The sequence below is a fragment of the Vigna radiata genome, chromosome 9 (assembly GCF_000741045.1).
Source record: "Vigna radiata var. radiata cultivar VC1973A chromosome 9, Vradiata_ver6, whole genome shotgun sequence".
Taxonomy (NCBI): Eukaryota; Viridiplantae; Streptophyta; class Magnoliopsida; order Fabales; family Fabaceae; genus Vigna; species Vigna radiata.
The window spans coordinates 626,515-652,596 of record NC_028359.1 but is presented as its reverse complement, the minus strand read 5'-3'; the positions used below and the strand labels follow the sequence as shown (position 1 = coordinate 652,596).

The 26,082-nt window shown below is 30.5% G+C and overlaps 5 protein-coding genes across 7 annotated transcripts; 3 read left to right on the top strand and 2 right to left on the bottom strand.

Annotated features, from left to right (window-relative positions):
• Positions 1 to 1,479: 1,479 nt before the first annotated feature.
• On the top strand, positions 1,480 to 2,518 carry LOC106773679 (MAPK kinase substrate protein At1g80180). The gene has a single exon (XM_014660413.2). The coding sequence runs from the start codon at positions 1,595 to 1,597 to the stop codon at positions 1,934 to 1,936; it is 342 nt and encodes a 113-aa protein (XP_014515899.1). The 5' UTR covers positions 1,480 to 1,594; the 3' UTR covers positions 1,937 to 2,518.
• A 1,894-nt stretch (positions 2,519 to 4,412) lies between these two features.
• On the bottom strand, positions 4,413 to 7,325 carry LOC106772993 (peptide deformylase 1A, chloroplastic/mitochondrial). The gene is made up of 4 exons (XM_014659651.2): positions 6,767 to 7,325; positions 6,286 to 6,375; positions 6,114 to 6,181; positions 4,413 to 5,007 (listed from the first exon to the last, which is right to left on the bottom strand). Exons 1-4 carry the CDS (start codon positions 7,280 to 7,282, stop codon positions 4,767 to 4,769), a joined length of 915 nt encoding a protein of 304 aa, XP_014515137.2. The 5' UTR covers positions 7,283 to 7,325; the 3' UTR covers positions 4,413 to 4,766.
• A 6,324-nt stretch (positions 7,326 to 13,649) lies between these two features.
• Positions 13,650 to 15,292, bottom strand: LOC106773535 (metallothiol transferase FosB). The gene is made up of 3 exons (XM_014660220.2): positions 15,059 to 15,292; positions 14,776 to 14,881; positions 13,650 to 14,228 (listed from the first exon to the last, which is right to left on the bottom strand). The coding sequence occupies exons 1-3, from the start codon at positions 15,214 to 15,216 to the stop codon at positions 13,971 to 13,973; spliced, it is 522 nt and encodes a 173-aa protein (XP_014515706.1). The 5' UTR covers positions 15,217 to 15,292; the 3' UTR covers positions 13,650 to 13,970.
• A 4,192-nt stretch (positions 15,293 to 19,484) lies between these two features.
• On the top strand, positions 19,485 to 21,831 carry LOC106773534 (uncharacterized protein At2g34160). The gene is made up of 5 exons (XM_014660219.2): positions 19,485 to 19,720; positions 19,838 to 19,886; positions 21,082 to 21,144; positions 21,239 to 21,303; positions 21,411 to 21,831. Exons 1-5 carry the CDS (start codon positions 19,604 to 19,606, stop codon positions 21,510 to 21,512), a joined length of 396 nt encoding a protein of 131 aa, XP_014515705.1. The 5' UTR covers positions 19,485 to 19,603; the 3' UTR covers positions 21,513 to 21,831.
• A 1,214-nt stretch (positions 21,832 to 23,045) lies between these two features.
• LOC106773564 (uncharacterized protein At1g04910) lies at positions 23,046 to 25,834 on the top strand. 3 transcript variants are annotated; one of them, XM_014660257.2, is made up of 6 exons: positions 23,046 to 23,299; positions 23,458 to 23,540; positions 23,919 to 23,989; positions 24,099 to 24,187; positions 24,326 to 24,547; positions 24,925 to 25,834. In XM_014660257.2, exons 1-6 carry the CDS (start codon positions 23,184 to 23,186, stop codon positions 25,655 to 25,657), a joined length of 1,314 nt encoding a protein of 437 aa, XP_014515743.1. In that variant the 5' UTR covers positions 23,046 to 23,183; the 3' UTR covers positions 25,658 to 25,834. The 3 variants fall into 3 exon arrangements, with proteins under 3 accessions (XP_014515743.1, XP_014515745.1, XP_022641954.1); XM_014660259.2 differs by having other exon boundaries at positions 23,256 to 23,299; positions 23,877 to 23,989; XM_022786233.1 differs by lacking the exons at positions 23,046 to 23,299; positions 23,458 to 23,540 and adding an exon at positions 23,547 to 23,705 and having other exon boundaries at positions 23,877 to 23,989.
• Positions 25,835 to 26,082: the final 248 nt, after the last annotated feature.

Below are 26,082 nucleotides of genomic sequence, written 5' to 3'. Positions count from 1 at the left end.
AGTCTCATATTTATATATTTATGTTCGATTCGTCTATGTGTGGAAGTCTGTCAGGAGTCACTCTTTGTCTGTGTCTCTTGCACCAGTGATCATTCTTCATCTTCGACAATACCCGGGTGTCACAATGATTATTCATGTATTTTCTCAAAAAAAGTTGTAATAGAAAATATAAAAGGTTGGTAAATAAATGAATGGAAGTTTTATCTTAAAATGAAAAAATCTTAATATTCTAATGATTTTTCGATAACGAAACATGTATTATTATTTTATTTGTCTGTTTGAATTTATTTTTATAAAAAATATTTGAAACGAATCTATTATAAGCATGAGTTGTTAAAAAATTGTTAAAAAGATATTTTAAAAATGAAATGCATGGACGTGATGGGTTTTCCTTCCATTTACGTATCGTGTTTATCTTCAAAACATTAGGTTACGTAACTACATGCTTTACTACACACCACATGCCAATCTGCTAAACATTGCTTTTCATTCAATCATCTTGTAACTATCACCAGCTAAAATAACACTTTCAATGCTTAAGCAAATTATTAAAATTAAAAAACAGATAATCCAGTAATTAAATAAAATTAATTAGTCAAACAAAGACTGATTAGTTAGATGAAATGTTATAAATAGTTTTTTTTTTATTGTTTTAATTGATCCTATTTCCAATCAAATTGGAATTACAAACACAAAGTAAATATATCTATAGTTGAATTATTTTAAAGAATGCATTTGAAAAATTAAACACTAATCAATATGATCAAAACACTGTAGAAGATTATTATATAATATTTTAAGATATTATGCGCGGGTTTTAAACTATGTATCGTATTCGATACATATCTATACTAATACTTTAAAATACTTCACCGATACTCTTCTATAAAGTATGTATAATAATATATAATACTTTTTTAATTAAATGATTATTATTTTTAGTTAAAATATTTACTTAACCTCATTTATTTTTTTTTGTAATTATTATATTTTTCTTGTATTACGTATTACATTTACGTGTAATAAAATTATTAATTTTCTATAATAGTTATCATTTATTCACATATATAAAATAGTGCATGAAAAAACTTTAATTTTAAGAATTTATTTAGAAATTTTACGGGTTAAAATTATAATTAAACACGTAGTATTTACATATTTGGATGCAATCTATATGATATAAAATCCATATTAGATTCTCAATGAAATAATTTGATATCAGTTTTTATTTTATCATGAAATGAAGATATTAAAAAAAAATAGAATCATCTTTTTAATTGAATTTTTTTAAGAAAAAAAAAAGTAAAATCCAAGAGAGGTTGACTCCGTCACCTCTCTCTGACCCTTTTCTTTGGCCACTTGCCTCTCTTCCCACCATCATCATCATCGTCATCACTGTCTGTACATAATAATAACTATCACAGTAAAAGTCATATATATATATATATATATATATATATCAACGATCTCTTCAATTAAGCTAAACCTAGAAATATCCACACATTTATACAGAGAGAGAAAAAACAGAGAGAAACAGAGAGAGAGAGAGAGAGAGAGAGAGAGAACAGAGAGAAAGAAACACAGAAGCTTAATCATGGCTGGTCTGCAAAGATCTGCGGTGTCTTTCAGGAGACAAGGTTCATCAGGGCTTGTTTGGGACGACAAATTAGTGTCTGCTGAACTGAACAACGATCAAAACCAAGACCCAAAGGCTGCCGCTACTGCTGCTGCCGACAACCTTAACGCAAGAACAACACCACCACCCACCACCACAATCCAGAGAACCCGCTCCAACGGCTACCGCATGGGAAAAGTCTCGCCGGCGATCGACCCTCCCTCTCCAAAGCTCTCTGCTTGCGGCTTCTGCACCGCCTTCTCTAAAACAGGGGAAAAGGGTCGCCCCGCAAAGACCAGCGCTAAGCACCGATCCAGGTAGGTCTTTTCCGGTGGTCGGAGACGGCTTCCGGGGAGTCTCCAACAAATTCATATAGGTGAATCGTAGCAGTGGTCTCTGTTTTCTCTTTGGAGTTTTTGCTTGTTTCATTTTTCAATTCTCTGTGGTTTGTGATTGTAATTAATTATGTGTATATTTGGTGGATCGACCTGGAATTTTGATCTCTGTACAAAGTAAATCTCCAATGATGTCTTTCACGTTATTATGCTTTTTCAAACTCAGCTTCAGTACATTGAAAAATCTCAGCACAGTATAATCTGGACCATAATCATGAACAGTTTTCTCTCCTCCATGCTTCCAAAGCATCTTTGTCCTCTGTGTTGTTTTTTGCTTTGTTCATTGGGAATCTGTGATCAGTTGCAGACAGAAAGAAGGACAGATATGGTTAAATTTCATGTGATCGTTTTCTTGTTCCTTCTATCGTTTGCATATGACAGTAGATTGATGAATCAGTGATTGTAACAGAGAGAATGGCATCATCTAGAAATGAGTGTTGGTGTGACAGGGATTGAACAACCCTTTTTGGCTATACCTATGAAAAAGTAATTAGAGTTCTTCTCTTGATTCTGGGAATTGAATCAATGTGGCAAAATCTTTTTTTTTTTTTATGATATATTAATATTTTTATAATATTATTATTTTAAATGTTGTAAAAAATTTCAAAAAAATTGTTAAAAAAACATTTTTTTAATAGCTCGTTTCTTTTCTGGGAAAATCTCTATGCATGCTACCCTTTTTCTTTTTTAATCCACATATATTCCTACACTCTTTTAATAATAATTTATTTTGTGAATGTGCTATAATTAATAATTCCACTCACCAATTATTGCTGTCTTTAAACTTTAATCGCATCCAATGATCCAATCCAAATACCCTTTTTCTTGTTTTTCTTTTTTCTACTTCTGGGAAATTTAAATTTTTAATTTTTCTTATATTTGAGTATAAAATTTTTACATTTGACATTATTTTTTTGAAAAAAAATATAAAGTTTTATTTTAATGATATTTTACTTTTATATAGTATATTAAATGATTTAGTCAAGTAATTTTGAACTAGTGATATTTCCCCCTCAATTTTAAACTATTTCTGTGGTGAAGACTCAAAACATAAGGTTGACTGGTAATACGACATAAAGCAAGATAATTTTTTATTAAAAAATACGAAAAGTTGGTAAGAATAAAAATCAAACGCGGATTTTGTTTTAGAGCATTGAATTCAAGATGGGTGGTGCTGGATCTCTTAATCATATACATCCAATAATTTATTGCAAACTTGAAAAAACGAAATTGTCGAAATAGAAATGAATATGGTTTATTATCATATAATAATATTAATAATAATAAGCAGTGTTCATACAAGGAGAGAGAGAAAGGAAAAAGACAATCACTTAATCATGACGTGATTCTGTGATCACTAATTACTGCTTCTGGAATCATTGTAAAAAAACAACATTAGCACTAACTTCTCATTCTTTTGTTACATCATTCTGCTTTCCAACAATTCCACCTTCACGTTTTTCCTTTTTCCCTTCTCTTTCTCGTGTTTTTCTTTTCTAAGTGGAGTATACTATGTCAAGAAATTATTCTTAGTATATACTTTAATTATTGAATGAATTAATCTCTGTTAAAAAATAAAATTATATATATATATATATATATATACAATATTAATAATTTTTATAAATAAATTATATGTCACTGTTCTTTTGAATTTGTTTGATTGTGGTCGACATTGAATGAAAGGATGTGTTTCAAACATTTGTTAGCGAAAGAAATGGTTAGGTCACACAACGACAACGTCGCCGCCGAATTTGACCGTCAACGTTGCTTTCATTTAGGTTCCAATATTCGTAAAGCCAACATTTTGTTTCCTCTAGGTATCTGTTTTTAAGAAGAAGAACAAGAAAGTACAATGATTTCACATTTTACTTTACATATTTAGTTTATTATGATTATGATTATTAATTTTTTAATCGACATTTATAATTGTAATTTTTTTTTATTGTTATTACTTAAAAGAGCTGCACAATCTAATAATTTTAGATTGCCTTTCTTTTTCTTAATATTGTAGTTTCTGTTGTTAATACCATATGAATAATAGCAGATAAATTCTGATAGAAACAGAGGGGATGAATCGGTTCGGTGCATGGTGCATTTAATCACATAAATTGGAAATTGACAAATTCAATGTAAATGAATAAAATGCACTGAATGTGGCAAGATAACATAAGTTTAGACCAAAAAAAAAACGGGCATGATCAAAATTATTTACTTTTTTTTTATCAACGCACATTTTTATTAGGAAAATGTTTTTTTCACAATTTTTTATTGTATGTATATAACTGTTAATTTTTATATAATAAAAAAAAAGTAAAAGTTATGTTTTTTTGTGTTCAAGTTCTTCCCATTTCTGGATCCTTGTCAACATAGGTTTGAATCTCATAGGTTTGAAACTGAAGTACATGTGAAAACATAGGTTTGAATCTCAATGGTATAACAACTCAGTAAAATGGTGACAGATGAAAACCCAAATTTTCTTTTCATAGGTACAATGGAGAGAAAAATCTAGGCACCATCCCATCATCAATATCCAAACTTCATAATCTACAACTCAGAATTTCTTTCCAAAGTACATGATACAACATTGAAACTTGCACATTAATTGGTAGTTTGTAGTGCAATGGCTAATCTTGGCAAAAATGGTGGCACTGAATCTGGTTTCTTCCATTTAGGATTTACAGAAGTCACTAACAGGCATTAGAAATCTGTATTCAGTTCCTTATACAGAGACAATTGAAGGCTGAAAAGCAGGGTTAGCGAGGGCCAAGTTTGGGACACCCCTGAGCAAGAGGCAGGTCAAGGTTGTCCACAGTTCTGAAAGTTCTAGGTACCATCTTATCAACATACAGAGTTCCATCCAAATGATCACACTCATGTTGTAAAATCCGGGCCTGCCACCCAGAAGCGTTTATTTTGATTGGTGCACCATAGCGATCCAAACCTGTGACCTCAACCTCAAGGGATCGCTCTACCAGTGCTCTAAACCCATCAACACTGCATAATGTTACGGAAAAATATTACTTGACACCCAGAAACAATCATCTCTGATAAAATGGTTATAAAAATATAATCTTTTGTATTTGTATGAGGGAAAAATAATAAAGGGTAGGAAAAATGGAAGTAAAATCTTTTTGGGTGTCAAAATACCATTGTACGTGTGTCAAAATATCACTGTATAGTACCGTAGATCAAAGGACAGAACATATATGGTTGCTCACACTAGAACATATCCATGTTTTCTATGTTTTTTTTTTTTTCAAATGCTGACTTTATACTGTATTCGAAGAGCTATTACCAACATAAATAATCCGGTATGTCATTTGAGTACTAACAGGTTGGAAGAAATCTTACTCAAACATGGAATAAGATTAATTAAGACATCTCACTATAGTGTTGCACGTGTCCCTTTGGGAATTGCAGCCATGTTCATGAATTACACTCATGGTACCTCATAACAATTAACAAATTATAATATTGGAATACTTGAAAGTTTGGATGTCCTTTTACCTCGAGAATATTAGACATCAAACTACTAAAACAAAACAAACACAGCTTCCAGTCAGAATACATAAGGGGAGTATGCCAGACTTGAGCAATACATCAAGCATTCAGACCAGTCTTTAAAATTTTGAAATCATGAATGTATATGCCAACAATCATCTTTAAGTTAGTTCTATCAAAATAACTATTGCTATGCATTACCAATACTCTTTTAGCCATCAAGTAAAAAAGAATAACCCCCTAGCACATCATCTTTGAAGCAATTCTTTAAATGGAGGCATATACCCACTTTAATAGACTGGGTTAAGAAAAACCATTAGACGGTGTAAATTGTTTGCCTGCCTCAGTTCCTTCATCTCATAACTATGTCTTCTTATAGTACTTGAGAGAGAGAGAGAGAGAGAGAGAGAGAGAGAAGTGGTGCATGATCTTGGTCTCAGATAAAAAAAATAGCTATTTCCCATGAAAAGACAAATAACCTAGAGAGAATCAAATGTTTAGACATGCACAAATTTCCAAGAGTAACAAGAAGTATAAAATAGGTTCTACTATCGTCTCAGATAGTGAATTTACAATCTAGCAAAGACAGAAGCACACACCTCAAACACCCTTCAAAAAATAGAGCAGTCTTCTTGCTCTTCTTCTCAAGCTTGGGATTCAGGATGACCTGCCTCAAGAGAACTAATGAATGATGTATTAAAGTAACAGACCTTAACGGAAAAACTGTAGATTTAAATTGAATACTCTCCTTTTATCTGCATATCAACATACCAAAAGATCAAAAGGTCTTCTATCTTGGACTCTAGCCTCTTCCTTCGGGACATAACTAATATACTCTTTGGTATCTTCCAAAACAATTATCTGCATATATGAAAAGGCAATAAAATATATTTTCACACAGCTCACATAGTGGAACTGACATCAGAATATTCTAGCACAATAAACCTCAGCTTTGAACTATCAGCGTATTGTTAGAAAATAAAGAAGCAACCAACATCAGTGAAAATACTATCTTGGAAAAGTTTTGATTTGTTTTCAAGGTAAGCCTTCACGGCACTTTCTTAGACATCAAACTACTAGAACATTGCAAGTTAGAGTACAATTGTATAAATGATATGCACAAATCGACTTTCAATTGACCCAAACTGTTGTTGTAACCAGTACGAAGTATCTAAGTTGGAATGGGTGAGTGAAGAGAAAGACACAAAATGGGGAACATATAAAACAAAAAATTAAGAAAAATAGAACAGACCCTGAAAGGAATTCCAATCTGGGGAGCAGCTAGACCAACTCCAGGAGCCTTCCTCATGACCCGAATCATGTCATCAATGATATTCTGTACTTTCTCCGACTTTATCTCATTGGGATCAACTTCCCGAGCAGGCTCATGCAGAACAGGGTCACCGGCTTTGACAGTGTCAGGTAAATTTGTCTTCATGGTATCTGCTCCAAGACCCAAAAACCACCCTGCTCTGGCAGTGCAAGTTTGGGATGTGGGTGCTGATTTCCGAAGCAATGGTGGCCTTACAATGGGAATTGTGGTTAATTGGGTAGCAGTTGAACACCAAAAGATGGAGTTTTGAGGAACAGGCATGGGGAGCACGCGGTGCAAGTGCAAGGCCTCCATGCCCTTTTTTGCTCGCTTTATGCCGATTGATGTGCAAATCTTCACCACCCCAGAGCGAGTGTTCAGGGCTTGTTCGAATTTTGGACTTATTAGACAATATATGAATGTTTCTTTTAGGATAACATATGAATGGGTTGACATACTGTTCTAGAATGGAATCATGGCTGTTTCTCCTGCAACTCCATACATTTTTTTCTTCTCGCACCCTCTTTTTTTTTTTCAATTTCAAAATTATAAAAACATCTACACTCCATTTTTAGTATTTCAATCAAATTTAAATCCAGTTCCAAAATCAGATATTTTTAAGTTTTCAATAAATTTCAAAATTTATTCAAAAAATATTTTCAACAAATTTAAAAATTTGTTAAAGAATTTTTTTCTTCCGACAGATTTTAAAATTTATTAAAATTTTTTAAAAAAATTAATAGATTTGGAAATTTGTTAAAGTAACGGATTTTAAAATCCATTAAAGAAAAACGTAATCTCGAATTATTTTTAGAATGTGAAAATACAAAAATAAATGTGTAGAAACGTAAGAAGAAACAGTTTGGAATCATAGTTGAGCTGGATCATACCAAAACAAATTGTTGGGCTTTCTTGTTATACCTTATAATTTATTAAATCAGTTTTTTGGGTGCAACTGTTATCAATTTTGTTGTTGTTTTTACTTTTCTTTTACACATTCTTAAATAGATAAATTTAGTTCTTGTTTTGTTACTTTCAGTAGTTTCATATGATGTAACGTTGTTTCTGTTGAAGTTATGTTTCTTTTTAGTTATTCTATAGTACTAGCAGTTCTTCTCAGACTAAAATTTTCTACCGTTTCCTTTATAAATTTGAAATGGTTCTCTGACCCTGTTGGAAGAAATGCTCCTATCCTTCTGCAGATAAACATTGGATATAGATTAAAGTGGAACCTATTCAGCACAGAATAGATTCCTAGTCATTTTCATACTCATAGTTATGACGAATAAAAAAGAGAAACAGTTAAATCATGTTTTTCAGATTTCAAACACGTTACTGAATGATTACATGCATATCTATCTGCATTGTGTAAAAGCTGCTTTGTCTCACATGAGATTTTGCTTTAAAGATTCTTCTATTTGTTAGCTAAATAGCCACCAACAAATGACAAGAAACCGCATAAAGGCACTTTCCATTGGGACGTTAGCTATAAAATAATTAAGATAGTGTATACCTTTAAATTTTTGACAGCAGAATGTAGAGAAATCTGGAACCTGCTGAAAACTCCATGATCATAAAAAAATTTCAATACCTTCTTAATGAAGTCCACGTATGTGTATAAGCATCACCATGTAAAGGAATCATGCTATAGTTTTTTTGTAATTTTCTAGGAACTTCTTTAATTGCATGCTCTGTATCTATCTCCTCTCTACTCATCTTAAGTTAGGCAGGTAGGTGCAGATTCCAGGTTGCTGCAAATCATAGTTTATTACTTATAAGGAAACATGTAGCAGAAATTGTCACAAACACTTGGTGCGCAGGATGTGAGTTTTAAATGTATAAACATTAATTGCTATATAGAGAATCATCTGATGGCATCTGAACCTGTCATTGATGCAAAGAATAAACACATTAAAGGTTTGTAACATATTAATAAATGAAAGGTCTTAAATGCACATAAGATTCTCTACAAGATTAAACTAAAGTTGCAGCAATATTATTCGACTCAGCAAAGCAAGAACCTTTGAAGGGTCAATGAAATCATGTCTTAAACAACAGTAACAAAAGTTGTTTTTTTTTTTTGTTACAACCAGAAAAGAAATGTACAAGGTCAAATTCATGGTCATTCATTCACCATTAAAAACAGTATAGAATCACATGGTATTGAATTTCATGAAAAGAAGACATACCTAAAGAAGAAAGTTCTATAAGTCCTAAACCTAATTTTACCTGCTTGAAACTTGTGAGCATCTTTTAGTTATATGTTTGTGACCTATATTATATATCTTTGACTTTGAATTGGAGGAGGCAAAGAGAAAGAAAAGTATAGATATACATATTCCCTTTTGCTTGGTATGTGTATATATATAAGGAAGCATTGATGAGGTTACAAAACATCAATTCCATTCAATAGATATTGCAGAGCAACAACACTGACAGAAGCAATAACAATGGGAAGGAAGAACATGAAGAACATGAAGCATGAAGATTTTCCAAAGGAAGAGAAGAAAGAGAGAAATGCAGAGAAGAATGGAACTGAAGACATCAATGTTTGTGCTGAAGCCTTCATCAAAAACTTCAGGCATCATCTGCTACTTCAGAGACTCCAATCCATGGATAATCACAACCAGATTATTTCCAGGGAACAATAGCTGCATCATATATCAGATATTTGTCAGAAATAAAATAGAGGCATGTGATGCATAGCAGGTTGATTAATGCATAGTGTTATGCTTGTATTATGTATGTAAATTCTGTTCATTGTTTTTGTACTGAAAGCATGCATTTATACTCATTCTTATGACAGGGTATAAGGAATAAAATAAGGTTGTGGATAGTTATACTCCTTCTCCTTCATCCTCATATCTATGGTTTTTATGTCTTATTTATCTGTCTTATCATTTATTTAATATTTATTTCTAATTTTTTTTTGTCTTTTCTTTGTGTGTAATGAGAAGAGATAGAAGAATTTGAATTTTCTGTTGACCTTTTTTCTGTATTGTCCTTTTGCTTTCAAATATTTACTAATATTTATATATATTAAAAAAATGAGTATTAATATTAATATATTTTGAAGGTAAAAGAGTAAAATAGCCATAGAAAAAAGTAAATTTTTTAACAGTTAAAAGTTGATGATATCACTTCTTAGTTTCTTTAAATTTTTTAAATATTTTTTTAATTATTTTTATTTTTGGTTTTTGTTTTCTTAGAAGAATATAAAACATTTTCACGTGTCAAACGACATGATGGCAATGATAGTGTGAACTGAATCAAATTGAAACGAATAGAACCGAACTGACTCAAATTGAATCGAGTTGATCTAAGTTGAGTCAAATCGAACTGAATCGAGCCGAGTCGAACTGAACCAAACAAAACCTATCTGAGTTGAATCGAAAGTGGAGTAATACCGAACTGAACCAGGCTGAATGAAACGAGCCGAGTGGAATTCCGCAACACCAAACCGAATCGAACCGAACCAAGCCGAGCTGAGACAAACCGAGTCAAGTTAAACTAAACCAAACTGAGACGATATGAGCCGAACAGAACTGAGCCACACAAACCGAATCAAATCAAACCAAACTGAGTCAAGTCTAACCAAACTGAACCGAAACCAACCAAGTTGAGTTTAGTCAAACCGAACACAACCGAATCAAACTGAACTGAAACGAACCGAGTCGAGTCTAATCGAACCAAACCTAATTGAAGTGAACCAAACTGATCATAACCAAATTGAACCGAAAAGAAACAAGCCAAAATAAAGTGAATTGAATAAAACAAGTCAAACCGAACTAGATTAAATCGAGCCAAACCAAATCGACCCAAGTTGGATTACGAGTTTATTAATAAAAAATTTGTCACTAAGGCTGTACTCTAACATTCCATTTAAGATACCAGGAAGAGAAATTTCATACAATTTGTATTTTATAGTAAGAACAATTTCAACATTATGAGGCAAACCTTTTATAACTATAAAAACAAATTACAGCATAATCACCTATTAACTCAATAAAACACATTCGTTCAAACGCTCAATTCCAATATTTAAACATCCACAATCAATAATGGCAGAATACAAGAACACTAAATCACCTCGTAATACAAATAGTAAAGGCTAAAAGCAGGACAGAACAAAATAGAATGAACCTACACCAATCTTTTTCTCTTTGTAGAAGGAATGATATATGAATATTATTAGTAACTAAACTGATAATTGCACACAACCACTATTTTTATTTAAAGATCAGGAACAACATTATTTAAAAAAAAATAAAAATAAAAAACAATTATAAAAAGTTGTCTTCTCATATTAACCCATTAAATAAACTAAGTAATCAGAATTTCACACGAACTGAACTATACACATAAACATGGTACAAAATAGTTTTTATATATATATATATATATATATATATATATATATATATAGTTTATTTGGTGGATAGTTTAATAATTAGAAAATGTATAAATTAAAAAAAAAAATTAGTTAAATCTAAAGAAACAATCTCTTAAAAAATAAAATTAATAAAATAACTATTTTAATTTTAAAAAATATTTATTCAAAAAATAAAATTTAAAAGTAAATGGGGGGACAAAAATCACTTTTTACATATAAGTACATATTGTTATTTTTATAATTATACTATGGAAATATTTTTAATTTTGTTGTAAATAGGTTTTATTATTTTATAGCCAGTTCTACGATTAAAAAATGGTTGAATTTATAGAAACAATTACTTAAAAACTTAAAAAATAAAGTTAATAAAATAATTATTTAATGAGTAAAATTTGAAAACAAATGTGAACACAGAGAAGAATTCCCTTTATATATAGTTTTAGAATATATATCATCATCATCATTATTATTATTATTAATGATGATATAATTATTTTAACGTTATTTAAAAAATACATTAGGGAATATAAAATAAGTTAAAATATAATTTTAATTATTAAATTTGTATTAAAAATTAAATATTTATAAATATATGTTCATGGAAAAAGAATATTAAAATTGAAATATTGGAATGAAAACTTGAATTTATAATTGAGAAGGGAAACTTTTTTTGGACAAAAAAAAAATATTAGAGCATTTTTAGTCTTTAATAGTATCCAATTTTGCTTTGAAAAAAAAAAATTGTTAAGTAATAAGTTGCGTTCATCTCATCGTGGCTGTTGCAGTTATACATTTTCACTAAATAGGTATCATTCAAAACCCTTCAATATTGACACGTGGTATACCACGTGACAATATAAACGTATGATAGTAGTAGATGTATTAGGGAAACTTAATAATTTAAAATTTAATTAATTAATTCAGATATTATTTTTTAACAATTAATTACGAGCTCGAACGATAAAAATAACGTAGTAAATTAGATAGATTTCATTATTATTGGAGTAAATACTAAATAATATCAATAGTTAAAAACAATTCAAATAATAATCTAAATTATTCAACATAAATCTAAAACATAATTTAGATGGTCGATAAAAACCAATACATTTATCTTATATTTTAGTTTGTGCAATGTTTAAGATAGATGTTTAATTTTTATATATCTAAAGTTTGAAAGAAATAGTTATTTTAAATATAAGGATCTTTTTAAAACTAAATAAAAAAAATGTCGTTTCATCCTACACTTCCAATAATTTTATTTTACATTTCTAATTTCTTTTTTTAAATTTAAAAACTATCAACTGCAATTTAAAAAAACTTGATACTCTATTTTTTTTTATTTCATCAAATTTTGAATTCTTATAAAAAAAATTCATTAAATTTTGAAATTTAATGAAAGATTTTCCAAAATTTCATCAATTTTAAAAATTGATAATATATTTTTTCTTCATCAAATTTGAAAAATAAAATTTATCAAATTTCAAATCGAATCGACGTTAAAATACTAAAATTTCAATGAGTTTTAAAATTTGATGAAGAATTTTTTTTCTTTATCAGAATTTAAAATTTGATAAAATTTTTTTTTTCAAAAATAAATGAAAAATATTTTATTAAATTTCAAAATATGAAAAAAAAAATAAAATGATTCACTTAATTCTAAAAATTAATAAAAAAGTTTCAATTCCTAAAACTATTTTCAGAAAAAAAAATGCAAGATAAAATTATTAGATGTGCATGGTGAAAGAGCCATCAAAAATTAAAAATTGACGATTCAGAATTTGTAGAATGGGAATAAAAGGTGATAGACAGTCCAATGAAGGAACCTAGAATTGTACGAATGAAAATAATGATAGAACATGATTGTTTGGAAAAAGACTCTTTAATAATTTTTATTCGATAATTTTTTTACAACGTATATCTAGGAATTTATGATTAGTTTGTTTCAAATATTTTTTAAAATAAATTTAAAAAAATCAATAAAATAGTAACATAAGTTCTATTATAAAAAAAAATATTAAAAAGGAATTCTTAATATTTTTCGAGAGAGTTGGTCCCAAAATCTTCACCACCAATGGCAGATGAGAGTGAAGGAATGAGAATGGACCACCAAATCCTTTATGCGGAAACGCAACAAAAGATGCTCATTATTAGGGTTACCTAATTTCCAACATTTCTTCTTTTTTTTCTTAAAAAGTCTTTCACTTTCTTTCTATTCACTTCATTAATTTTTCTTTTTAGGTAAAACTTTCGATAAATAAATAAGAATCGACCCAATGAATCAATATACAACCACACCTTAAATAAATAAATAAAACTAATTTACATATTTAATATTTAAATTAAATCAAATTAAAGAGATAAAGAGGTGAGCATGCACGAAAGTGGTGAATACTTAATTAATTAATGTCCATTTGGAAGAATTATCCATAATTAAATGACATGTAATCATCCCATTTGCTATGATGTGAACGTGGATCACTTGCTCACAAAGTTACCAAATCAAGTACTATTATTTTAAAGCATAAGAACAGCAAGGCAAACTCCACTCATGAACATTGTGATATTCATGATCATATCACAATGGAAACTGAACAAAAGAGACAACATCATGATAAATTAACAAGTTAACTTAACTATTCCTTGTGATCCGTGTAGATATACTCTTCAAGATTCACCTAAGGATGAAGCATGCTTTGTATCTGCTGCTGATTCTGCATTTTCTCAAAAGAAACTCTTCAAGATTCATCATCAGAGTTTCTGAAGCATGTTTTGTATCTGCTGCTGATTCTGCATTTTCTCAAGATTCACAAGGGAACATGATCTTGCCACTTCACCAACCAAGGGAATCACAGGAAGACTATCACAGTTGCATATCTCGATCATGAATCCATCAGGGTCGTGGAAAAATAGCTGGTCCACTTGAATACCTCCTTCCTCCACTGTTGCTCTCACATAAGCAATTTCCATCTCCTTCAGCTTCTTCTCCACAGCTCCCATGCTCTCACACTGATCAACCACAAATCAATCATATTATAAATTTCCTGCCACCTCAGCCACACCACACTATAACTCGCGTACAAGTAACTTCAAAGTGTGTATATACGTATGATAAGTTTGTTTGTGTGTGTTTGCGTTTGTCCTTACTCTTGCCAAAGTGAGATATACAAAACTCAGAAGTGTAGATAAGGACAAATCCAAAAACAATATTGCACGCAAAAACATGACAGCTCAATTATCTCACAGGTATATCAAGAAAACTCCCAGTTAATGATAGCTGCATATCACTAAAGTTTGAGTGCGTTTGTGTCAGATAACAGAAGTGTAGGCAAATACAAAGCAAAAAGTGATAATGTGTAAATCTGAATAAGTCTTGATTTCGTCTATCTTTTGTTTGATCTTTGTGTTTGTTTATGCATGTTTCTTTTGTTCTCTTTAAGAAAAGAAAACATTAATTAATAAGCCACTTCGATGTATTCCTGAATTCTGATCATCCAAGCAACATGTCCAACTTGATGTGAAATTGATTTTCAACTTTTCACCAAATTGTTCTGACCTGAAAAGATATATGATTATCCTTTGGGTTAATTTCCTTCTTCTTTGGCAACTTTTCTGGGTTCTCTGCTTCTAGCAGATGAATTCCGATACCGTAGCCGAATAGCCTGCAAGTTAAACACCCAGAAAATGAAAACCCTACCTGGGATAAGAAAACAACAAATATATGTATTTGGGGAAAAACATGTTTATGTTTACTTAATTGACTGTCTGTTTAACTTAAAAATTGGATCTTGATCTTAATGGTTTCTGCTGACGATGATGATGTGTGTGAAAGTAATTACCATGCCCCATCAAAATCAAAAGAACCAGGCCTCCTGATTGGGGAAAATCCGAGAACGTTCTGGTAGAAATCCATTGATTCTTCCACTGATCTGCATATGAGCGAGATATGATTCACAGACTGAAGCCGAAGAGGGTTTTCAACACCGTTGTCCTTCATTGTCAACCGTAAAACTATTTTCAACGAGCAGAAAATGAAAAACCAGAAAAAGGAAAGACTTTGATGGTGGAGAGACTGTGACGGAAGTGGCAAAACTGCTGCTGCTCTATATAGAAGCACAGAAGCACCTTTGAGTGCCACGTGTCCGTTTTCCTTGTACGTGTCAGATACGTATTTTGTCGATTATATCAACCACTCGATGCTGACTAGGATGTTACCGGTCATGACACGTGAGCTAGCACGCACAGTTCGTTTTTTTTAAGTATTTTTATTATAAAAAAAGTATTTATTAAAAAGAAGGAAGAATTTTTTTTTTTTATCTCAAACAATTTATACTCTTCACGTTATGATGTATCAACAAAATAATTTGGTATCCTTTAATATAGTTTTGAATTGACATAAAAGTTAAATTGATATTAATCAGACTTTAAAATGTGTCATCCATTATGCTTGAGCTGTCCCTGTGAAAAAATAGTACCTCTTCTATCTTAACATGAAAACATTAATGTAGTTGATGTCAGTGAAAAAGACCATGTTCATAATTCAGTAAATATCTAAATTTATTTCTCTTTTTTTCTTAATATGTGAAAAGATATATTGGATAAAAAAATTAAGATATTATTTCACCTAAAAAAAATTTGGTAAATTTCAAAATAAAAATGTTCAATATCTATTTTACTTTTTATTTTCGTCAATTTTGTTTTTTTAACATTAAGTGATATCAAATTTTATATATTTTTTCAATTTTATCATTTTTTAAATAATTAATAGCATAATGTCCACATGAGTCATTAGTAAATGACGTAGTTACCGTAACATTTTATCTTCTTTCCAACATTCTAGATTCAATTGTCATCGCATCATCGGTCACCAAACTCTTTCTTCTCGTCACTACATTGTCGCAAGAACGCAACACCATATTCTTCTCCGTACAACTACTGCAAGACAACTAACATCTTCTTCGAGCAAGCCACAATCACAAATCTACAACCTCACAACCAACTTGCGGGAAAACCTAAATCATGCACCAAACCCCAAGAACCTCCATGGCTAGCCACCTAAACCAAACGCGAAGCCACTAACAACGCATCCATGAACCACAACAAAAACCTCTGTCAGCCACGACGAAATCTTAACAAACCATTTTGTGCCTCCTTCACATGAAGTCTCATTGTGAGTTCGAACCTGTAAATCAGAAAGCCAAATAGCACAAATTGAAATGAAACCCAACATCTCGACCACCGCAAATAAAATCAACCACAACGAGACACCATGTTCGTTCAACCACCACAAATTCGCACAACTGCGAAACCCAACTCGTGAATCATCATCGTGATCAATCATAGAAGCATTAAGAACCACAAAATCCTCACATGGGAAGACAAATCGTGGATCATAAAACCTTAATTGCCATGGGCAGCCACATCATAAAAAATAGGTTAACGATTTAGACGTTGTAAGAGAAAAAGACTAAATTGAACAAAAATTAAAAACATTGGAACAACTTCGAACACCCAAAAAAGTGGACAATCACTAAATTAAATATAAATGAAGAATGCTATGATTAAAAAAATAGTTTAATGGATTATTTAATGAAAAGTTATTAAAAATGTTTCAACAATGAGGTTGATGTTATCAATCTATAATATATTGTGTAGTTCAAAAGCCAAATGTTAATATAAAGTGGAAGTGCAGGATCAAGTTGACCATGCAAGCCACTAAGAGGATTCTTGCAAAAGTCACTATAATTCAAAACAATTAATGACTTAATAAATACAAATTACTTATCTCTTTACCTTAAATCTCAGGAGTCTTAGGAACTTTTAATTAATGATTTAACCATGGCTGAATTGCAAGTAATCATATTTTACCATAATGAATGTTAATATTAATGTGATTTAATTCATGATTGTTCGTTTTATTTAGTAGCCAATCGAGTTCTTAAATAACTCACTAAATGACCTAAGATATGATTGACTGTCTTTGTATTAAAATTTCTTTTGATATTTTTATTAGTTAATTATCTGTAATATGACATTTATTTAGCTAGTTATCATTTTGTTAGGTTGTCTTTTATTAACTTGTTATTTAATTTTGCAATAATATTTTTATTATAATTTTATTTTTTAGTTTTATTTTAATAAACAAGCTTACCAAAAGAAAAAAAAAAATAGATCTTTTAATGAGCAACAACTAAACATTCTCACTAGAGGTTGATGTAGTTATTAAGTTATAAAGTTATTCCTTTCTTCTTCAAAAATAATAAATACTTCAGTTATTAGTTTCACTTTATATTTAATGTTTATTTTAACACGATTAACTTATCACAATTTCATAATTTTAACTCAAAATTGGAAAATATTGTGTTTATCACCATCTTCATAGATAAAAACATTGATGTCATTCTTTAACAATGAGAATATATTATGTTAATTAAGTTTTTAACTCTCCTAATTAATATCAATGTTAATGGTTAAACAAAGTGCACAATAGAAACGAGAATTTCCTTAAATATTTTAGAAGAATTGAGTAATGAAAATCATTGAATAAGTATTGAAGTGAATTATATTAAAATGCCAGTCAAGTCAATTTTTGACATCTCTTTTCTAATTGAATTATCTCTTTTATATATATATATATATATATATATATATATATATATATATATATATATATATATATATATATATATATATCAGAAGATCAAAATCACAAATACAAATTAAATAATTTAAAAATAATAATTTATCATATTTAATTCCAAATTCATTGATCCTATTTGATATGAACCTAACTGAATCAATTGGGACCACAAATTAAGTGGTTCATGCATGCCAGATTTTTAGAGATTCTGTTTTCTCATCATACCAACCTATCTAATATATATATATATAATTTTTTCTTTTTATTAATTCCAAAACAATTGTGCAGTTTCTTTAAACATTCTTTATATAGTTGTCTAGTTTTTCTGAATTTCCTCCACCACTCCTTTCATCGTAAATGGTAAACATTTCATCAAACATGTTATCTGCCAGATTACATTTCCTCTTTATGTCACCAACCATTTCTCAACAATAATTGTAGGTTTCCTTTCTCCATCAACACTGATAAAATTTTTGTTAACAAATTTTATATGATAACTTTTTTTACATATTAGTTAATTTATGATTAATTTATCTTAAATATACACACCAATAAAACAGTGACACATAATTTATTGTCAAAAAATTATTAAATTTTTTTTATTAAATTATAATTGCTCCATTAGTTTTTCTAAACTCATAAAAAATTATAAATTAGCACGAGGTTTGTATGTTTCATTAACATTTAATTATAGTTATTATAATTTGAAATTTCTTCTGAGATAACATTATTATCCACATTATAACATTCTATACAAAATAAAAGCATCATCAATAAATAAATAATATATATATATATATATATATATATATAATTATTAATATTATATAATTATATTAAAATAAAAGTTAAAACTTGTTTAAGAAGTCAAATATGATTATCTCTCACATTTTCATAAAGACAAAACCAAAGAAGCTTGTAAATAATACAAATATTTTAACAATTTTTCTTAGTTAATAAACTACAAATTATAGGTAAAAATAATTACATTATTGTTTTATTAATATTCTCACCTTAATATAATATAGAAAAAGTAACTTATTTTTTTCAACTTTAGTGGTTGAGAATTATCTGGGCCTTGTCATCGATCATTTGGACCCATTCTACAACCAGATTCCAGTTCTGAATTTATCCACTTGCCAAATTGTGCACGTGGGCCCATTATAAGGCCCATAATTGTTTGAGACGAAATTATTGTTCTTGTGTGTCAGAAGTTCCTTTTTTTGGAACATGTTGTTGGAGTGTAGAAAAAGTAGTATAGCAAAATACAAATACAATCTGTAAAAGAAAAATCTGTAAAAGAAAAAGAAAATCATTGGCTTATATTTTATGGGTTGATTTTTTATTTTTATTTTTTATAAATAAAAATACAAATTTATAAGGTCACATGTCTACAAAGTTAAATATCAGGTTATTTGATTATATATTGTATTTTTATTTAATTATTATAAATCAATTATAATTTTCTCTAAAATATCATTTTTGAACCATTTTAATATTTGGAATTTAAATTGAAGGAAAACAATTTTTTCGTGAGAAATTGCGAACTAAACTGACACGTCAGAACAAGGCCCAATAATAATGATGGGCCACATCATCTAAAATATCTATAGGCCTTTGTCCCTGTAATAGGAGATCAGAAGAAGGCAATAGATTCAGATTTGGGGAACATTTGGTTGATTAGGGTTTGTTGTTTTTGATACTTTTGTTTTGTGTAGCAGTTGCCTCACAGTCACAGTAAAGAATGGAAGCAATCACGGAGGGAGTGAACAACATCAATATCACCGAAACTTACAAGAAGAATCGTATTCAGGTCTCCAATACCAAAAAGCCTCTCTTCTTTTACGTTAATCTCGCCAAGGTACTATTTTCCTTTCAATATTCGTCATTTTTTCAGTTATGGATTTTGTTTAAATTTTGTGCTCATGTTGGATTCAGATTCTTTTTGTTTTTTATTTTTATTTTTTTTTGTTTTCAGAGGTACATGCAACAACATAATGAGGTCGAACTCTCAGCACTGGGAATGGGTATCATTTCTTGATTTTTTTTGTTTTTTTGCACATTTATCATGTGGAGTTTGTTTTCCACGAAGGTTGTTTACCTTGGAAGTAAATTGTTTTAGGCAGATTCACAAATGATTTAAGGTTTTGGCAGGTTTAATAGGTCGATACTGTGTTATTTACTTTTCTTCTGCTATTTATTTTCCGTCACCCCATTAGAGTGCAGCATATTTCTCAAAGAGAAAGAAAAGAACTTTACTCTCCTAGGTTATTGTAAAGGTAAATAATGTATTCATCTAAAAAGTCATTTTCCTGGGATTGAACCTAATGTCTTCACCCAAGTAGGAGGAAGATTCTCTTAGAAGTGTTGTGAATGCACCCAAGCAATATTTGGTTGATCCTTACAGTGTGAAATGATTTTATAGGATTAGAACAATATCCCTTTTCTCTGAAAATCTTATCCATGATGGTTCCTTCCAGTAACTTGCTTGTCAGCCGGCCATTGTCTGCTTTTCACACCTGTTCTTCCTAACCAACCAGCCTTTCAGAAGTGCAGCCATGCATCATCATTCTTGCACTTTATCAGTGCTCTCTGCTGCATTACTTATCCTTCATCACTCTCAACTTTAAATGTACAGTTCTATCAAATTGATTTGGATAGATGCGAGGGAGAGACTGTAGTAGCTTTTTTGGTTGTATGGAAAGTTGAAAAGTATATGATACTGGATGAAGTGGAATGAATGAAATTTAAGTCTGAATTTTGACATTATTGATGTGTTTGCCATGTTATCTGTTTTCTTCATTTAATTAAACAAGTTTCAAACGATGTCTCTGATCAAAGAATTATTGCATTCAAGTGTAGTGTGGTCTATAACTGTTCACACATGTTTCAAATTTACTTGTAATGCTGGACACACGCATTTGCTCCATTTGAAATCCCAAATAAGGTGAAGGTTACATGATTTTTCTGCTGTAAGCATAAACACCTGACTGTATGTATAAACACCCTACTAGTCTGAAATTCTACTCTAATGGCCTTTCAAATTTGAACTCCACCTTATAGTTTTAATTTTAGATTCAAGCAGAATACACTTATTCTATGACATTGCAGAATGATATTCACAATCAAGATTACCAAGGAGAATGGGTCTACTACTTGATTTATGTATAGTCATTCCATTTAACCTATTTCTCATATATTTTTTATTTACTTTTTGTCCAGCTATTGCTACAGTTGTTACTGTTGCTGAAATCTTGAAAAACAACGGGCTTGCTGTTGAAAAGAGTGAGATATCATATCCTAAATGACTCCCTTTCATACATAGTCTCTCTTTAGTTATTGAAAAATATAACTTGATTCTGATGCAATATTTTGGCAGAAATCATGACATCAACAGTTGACATAAAAGATGATTCCAGAGGAAGACCTGTCCAGAAGGCCAAGGTAAGGATAAAAAACACTATTTTTTCTCAAGTTAGGATGTGTTTCTCTGAATCTTTTCCAACCTATTGATGGCTTTAAAATACTTCTTGTGATAAATCGTGTTCTAGATTGAAATATTGTTGGGAAAGACTGCAAACTTCGATGAGTTGATGGCTGCAGCGGCTGCTGAAGATGGTGAAAATGGAGATGCTGAAGAGCAAACAAATTAGAATAAGTTGTACATGTCTCTTGTGAAGAAGACATGTATTCCTTAACGAACTGCCATGGTGTGGTTTGTGTAGGTAGGGACAAGCATAGCATTCAATATTATATAGACTGACCTACAGTGTTGAATTATGCTATTCCTTCATTTCTTTTTCCTATAAATAGAGTTCTTTTTTGGTCTTTTTGCTGTTGCTGGGTTTAGTTTGTCAAGAAGTATTGGCACATTTAGCTAGTTCAGTTTGAACAATAACTACTTATATGATTAAGAGTTTTGATCTTCTAGGTTCAATAATATTAGATCAATATGAACCAGTTAGAAGAATATTCAATATACACTTTTCTGCAGTAACATTACTGCGATCAGGTAGAACTATGGTTGCCACACTAACATGATTCGATCTACCATAAAAAAAAAATCCTATTTTTGAGTATTTCAGTTGGGACTTTCCATTTTTTTAATACACTTCTGAAAATAATATTAATGTTTTTTAAACAAGATTTTGGTTTATTTTTTGCTGTATATGTCATAATTATGAGAGTATAAATATTAATTTATTGCAATTAGAAATGTAATAAACTAGTAAACAATATTATTATTTTGGATTTAGAGATTAGAGTTTAGAAAAATTTTAAAAACAGATGTAAAATAATTTTTTCTGTAAACAGTTAAATTTATTTGTAGAATTAATTCTAAATATAACTTTTTCTCACCTAAACCACAGTAAGCATGTCGGACATGAATCATGTGAGAGGAAGATTAAGATGTGTATTGAAAACTAAATTTTCTAAAAAACAGGCTCATCAATCCAATGTTGGATATTGTTTAAAAAAATGAAATAACTTGGTATAAATACACTTATATGAAAACCGTATTAAATTAAAAAAATACATCTGACAATAAATTATTTTATGCTCGAGATATGCAATTTTATTTTTCAAATTTACAAGGATGAGCAATTTTTAGAAGAATTTCTATGGGTATTAGTAATCCGAGGAAACAATTCTTTTGTAATAAAAAATATTTTAATATACAATTTCATGAATTGTGTTGGTAAAACTGTTTTTAACCGTTAGTTAAAAATAAAAAAAAAAATTATATTTTGTAAAGTTATATTCTAAACACCACTTATCTAAATGAATATTTTTTTTTCTTATAGAATTTATCTAAATATATTCTAAACACCTATATATTTTAATCTACAATTTCATGAACTTAACATTAGTATATTTTCATTAGTTTTTATGCCAATCTTATTTTAATTATCTTCACAATAAAATACATGATTTATTTGCAGTATATAATATGAAGAATTTTGATTGTGTTGAACACTTGTTATTTTACATACCGACAGAGCTTTCAAGACACCTCGACATGTTTTACGTTACAAATTATCATATCAGTTATTAATTTTATAATAATCATATTAGTATATTTTTTTTTATTTGATAACATAAAAAGTTCTATAATAGCAAGCATAGAAATAAAACTCGTAATAATTTTTATTGACATATATTATATTAATAATTAACCTTTTACTATTTTATTATTTTAAATGTTAAAATAAGTAGCAGTATAACGAACCAAAGTGTATAATGCATAGAGCAAAGCGATTTTTCGACGGTTGTGTGCGATTGCAGGGATCTAAACATTGTCATCACCAGTTCTGTGAAATCAAATGTTCGTTTTCTCTGTAAAACCTTTCTTCAGCATCCTCCTCGTCTCGCTCTCAGTCTTCTTCTTTCTCGTACTGCTATCGCCTCGTTCCCTTTTCTCCCAAAATCCCATTTCTGGGTAAGTTGTTTCCAATTTCAGCACCCATCTGTTTTTATGCCTTGAATCAGCTATAAAGCTTTGAAATTGGCAACTGGGCACCTCCAATTGTGGACTTGGTATCTTGGGTAGTGACGTTTTTGCGTATTGTTGCTGATCCGTGAATTGGTGTTGTGCAGTGGGGAGGTGGTGGATATATGGAATGTTCGGAGACTCGTGGAATGGAGACCTTGCAATTGGTGGCTACAAGGACATCAAGCAGGTACTTTTTGCTTGAATCAATTGGTGTTTGTTTTTGCTACATTTCAGCTTTGTAAGGTTAAAAATTTGTGATATTGAATGAACTTTTGTGATTACTGGATTCATTTTGCATTCAGTATAGGAATAGCTAGAACTGTCAGTAGCAATTGAAATTCCGGAAGTTGCAGTGAGTAGATCTACTTCTGTGTTTGTTGATTGGAAGTTAGGGCATAGAATTGGCTTTTCAATGTTATTTGGAGTTGGATTTGCAACGGAAAGGGTTCATTGTTGAGGGTGGGTGAGGGTTGCAGATTGGCTTTTTATTTTCTGAATCAACCTTAATTGGCTTTCATTGCAGACAATTGCTTTCGTTTTTTTGTTTATTCTTGAAATGGTGCAGCTCTACCACTAGAAACCAATGGATATATCAGAGTGGATTGCTATGGGGGCCTCAATCAGATGCGAAGAGATGTGAGTACTTGAAGAAAAATCTTTTGAATTTCTACTCCAGATCCTTAGAATATCTTCAGTATGCTTTTTCTACTTTCTTAAATTGAGATGAAATCTACATGGGTTGCAGTTCTGTGATGGTGTGGGCATTGCACGTTTGTTAAATGCAACTCTCGTCTTGCCAAAGTTTGAAGTGGCGTCATATTGGAATGAAACAAGGCAAAATTTACCTTTTTCCATTTCTCTGGAATACCTCGCAAATCTTTACTCAAAATTGTGTTCATTGGTTGAGTAGTAAATTTTGTTATCTTATCTCCGTATCTATGTTATCGTTCTGAATACTTGGTTCCATTACAGTGGTTTTGCCGATGTATATGATGTAGACTACTTCATACAGCATATGAATGGCTTTGTCAAAGTTGTGAAAGAGTTACCACCAGAGGTTGCATCTAAAGAACCTGTTCATGTGGACTGTAGCAAACGGAAAGGGCAATTTGATTACGTTGAAAGTGTTCTTCCATCTTTGTTAGAACACAAGTACATTTCAATCACACCAGCAATGTCCCAAAGAAGGGACAGGTATGATCATGTGTCTCACTTCCATCAACAACCTCACTCACTCGTCTTTAGTTCTATAAACCAGAAATTAATTGCTAATAAAATATCAGGACCTTGGATATTCACTTTATTATGAAATGGTTACAATTGGTAAATTCTTGGCAATTTAGCACTACTTCATCCATTGATTTTCAACCATAATATGTAATTTTTATTAGTTTGTCAAAAGGGTTGGTTTGCTTAATATGTGTGAATATTTCATTGAACAAAGTAGAATTATTATATTCAACATCCATTATAGAATTGTAACCAAGTTTAATTGTTCTTTGTTTTTGTTCTTTCATAGTAGTATTGTAACCAAGTTTAATTGTTCTTTGTTTTTGTTCTTTCCCTTGCAGATACCCTCTGTATGCAAAAGCTGCTCTGTGTCAAGCTTGTTACAAAGCATTGCGTCTTTCGAGATCCTTGGAAAGGAAAGCCTCTGAGCTTCTAGATGCAATACCTAAACCCTTTTTGTCTCTTCATCTTCGTTTTGAGCCTGATATGGTTGCATACAGCCAGTGCGAGTACAGGGGTCTTTCTCCTGCTTCCATGAAAGCCATAGAGGAAGCACAAGTGGACAGAAAACCATGGACTGGAGACTTAGCTCGCATTTGGAGACTACGTGGAAAATGTCCACTTACACCTAACGAGACAGCTTTAGTACTTGAATCTCTTTCCATCCCACCAACTACAAATATATACCTAGCAGCAGGAGATGGTTTGATGGAAATTGAAGGATTGACAGAAACCTATGCCAACATATTTACTAAGTCAAGTCTTCTTAGTAGGGAAGACTTCACAAACATGCATGGCAATACAAAAGCTGCTTTGGATTATTATATATCCATTAACAGTGATTCTTACGTAGCTACATATTTTGGGAACATGGACAAGATGGTTGCAGCAATGAGAGCTTTCAAAGGTTTGTACAAGACTCTATTTTTGAGCAGAAGAGGTTTTGCAGAATTAACCTCAAAGGGTCTTACGGGAAAGGAGTTGATGGCAGCACTATGGAAGGTTCACAGAGATGATTTTGCTATGGGAAGAGGCTCTGCTCTGCCAGAGTGTTTTTGCGAATTTAAGTTCTGATTTTTGGATCATTTTCATGGAATCCAATTGGATCAATCAAAAAATATATTATTTTAGAATTTTTATTTTTTATGTTGTGTAATTTTATTATTGTGAATTGTGAGAATACGATTAGCCTCAGTTTCATTATGATTTTAATTGATATAATTTTTAACTTTATTAATATAAATGAGTTGAGTCAATTTGGCTTTCGTTCTTCTGTGAATAACTTGAAACAACGCAGGTTTCCTATTGTTAATTTGGATCTAAATAACTCTTGTCAGTTTGCTTTTTAAACTAAAAATTATGTATCTGACTCCTTTTCATGCATTATCACGAGTGAAACAATTACACGATTATAAACATCATGTTTCGGTAAAAGATTTTTAGTGCCTTTCATTTCCTTGCTTCTGTTACGTTGAAAGTTGAAAAAGACATCGATAATT

Coding starts and splice junctions, on each gene's coding strand:
- LOC106773679 (XM_014660413.2), top strand. CDS start 1,595: ATGGCTGGTCTGCAAAGATCTGCGGTGTCTTTCAGGAGACAAGGTTCA.
- LOC106772993 (XM_014659651.2), bottom strand. CDS start 7,282: ATGTCAACCCATTCATATGTTATCCTAAAAGAAACATTCATATATTGT. Junction 6,376..6,766: donor AGATTGGAATTCCTTTCAGG/GTCTGTTCTATT, acceptor TCATATATGCAG/ATAATTGTTTTGGAAGATAC. Junction 5,008..6,113: donor TTTTTTGAAGGGTGTTTGAG/GTGTGTGCTTCT, acceptor AACATTATGCAG/TGTTGATGGGTTTAGAGCAC.
- LOC106773535 (XM_014660220.2), bottom strand. CDS start 15,216: ATGAAGGACAACGGTGTTGAAAACCCTCTTCGGCTTCAGTCTGTGAAT. Junction 14,882..15,058: donor TTTGATTTTGATGGGGCATG/GTAATTACTTTC, acceptor TTTAACTTGCAG/GCTATTCGGCTACGGTATCG. Junction 14,229..14,775: donor ATAATCATATATCTTTTCAG/GTCAGAACAATT, acceptor GTGGTTGATCAG/TGTGAGAGCATGGGAGCTGT.
- LOC106773534 (XM_014660219.2), top strand. CDS start 19,604: ATGGAAGCAATCACGGAGGGAGTGAACAACATCAATATCACCGAAACT. Junction 19,721..19,837: donor TTTACGTTAATCTCGCCAAG/GTACTATTTTCC, acceptor TTTTGTTTTCAG/AGGTACATGCAACAACATAA. Junction 19,887..21,081: donor ACTCTCAGCACTGGGAATGG/GTATCATTTCTT, acceptor CTTTTTGTCCAG/CTATTGCTACAGTTGTTACT.
- LOC106773564 (XM_014660257.2), top strand. CDS start 23,184: ATGTTCGTTTTCTCTGTAAAACCTTTCTTCAGCATCCTCCTCGTCTCG. Junction 23,300..23,457: donor TCCCAAAATCCCATTTCTGG/GTAAGTTGTTTC, acceptor GGTGTTGTGCAG/TGGGGAGGTGGTGGATATAT. Junction 24,548..24,924: donor ATGTCCCAAAGAAGGGACAG/GTATGATCATGT, acceptor TTTCCCTTGCAG/ATACCCTCTGTATGCAAAAG.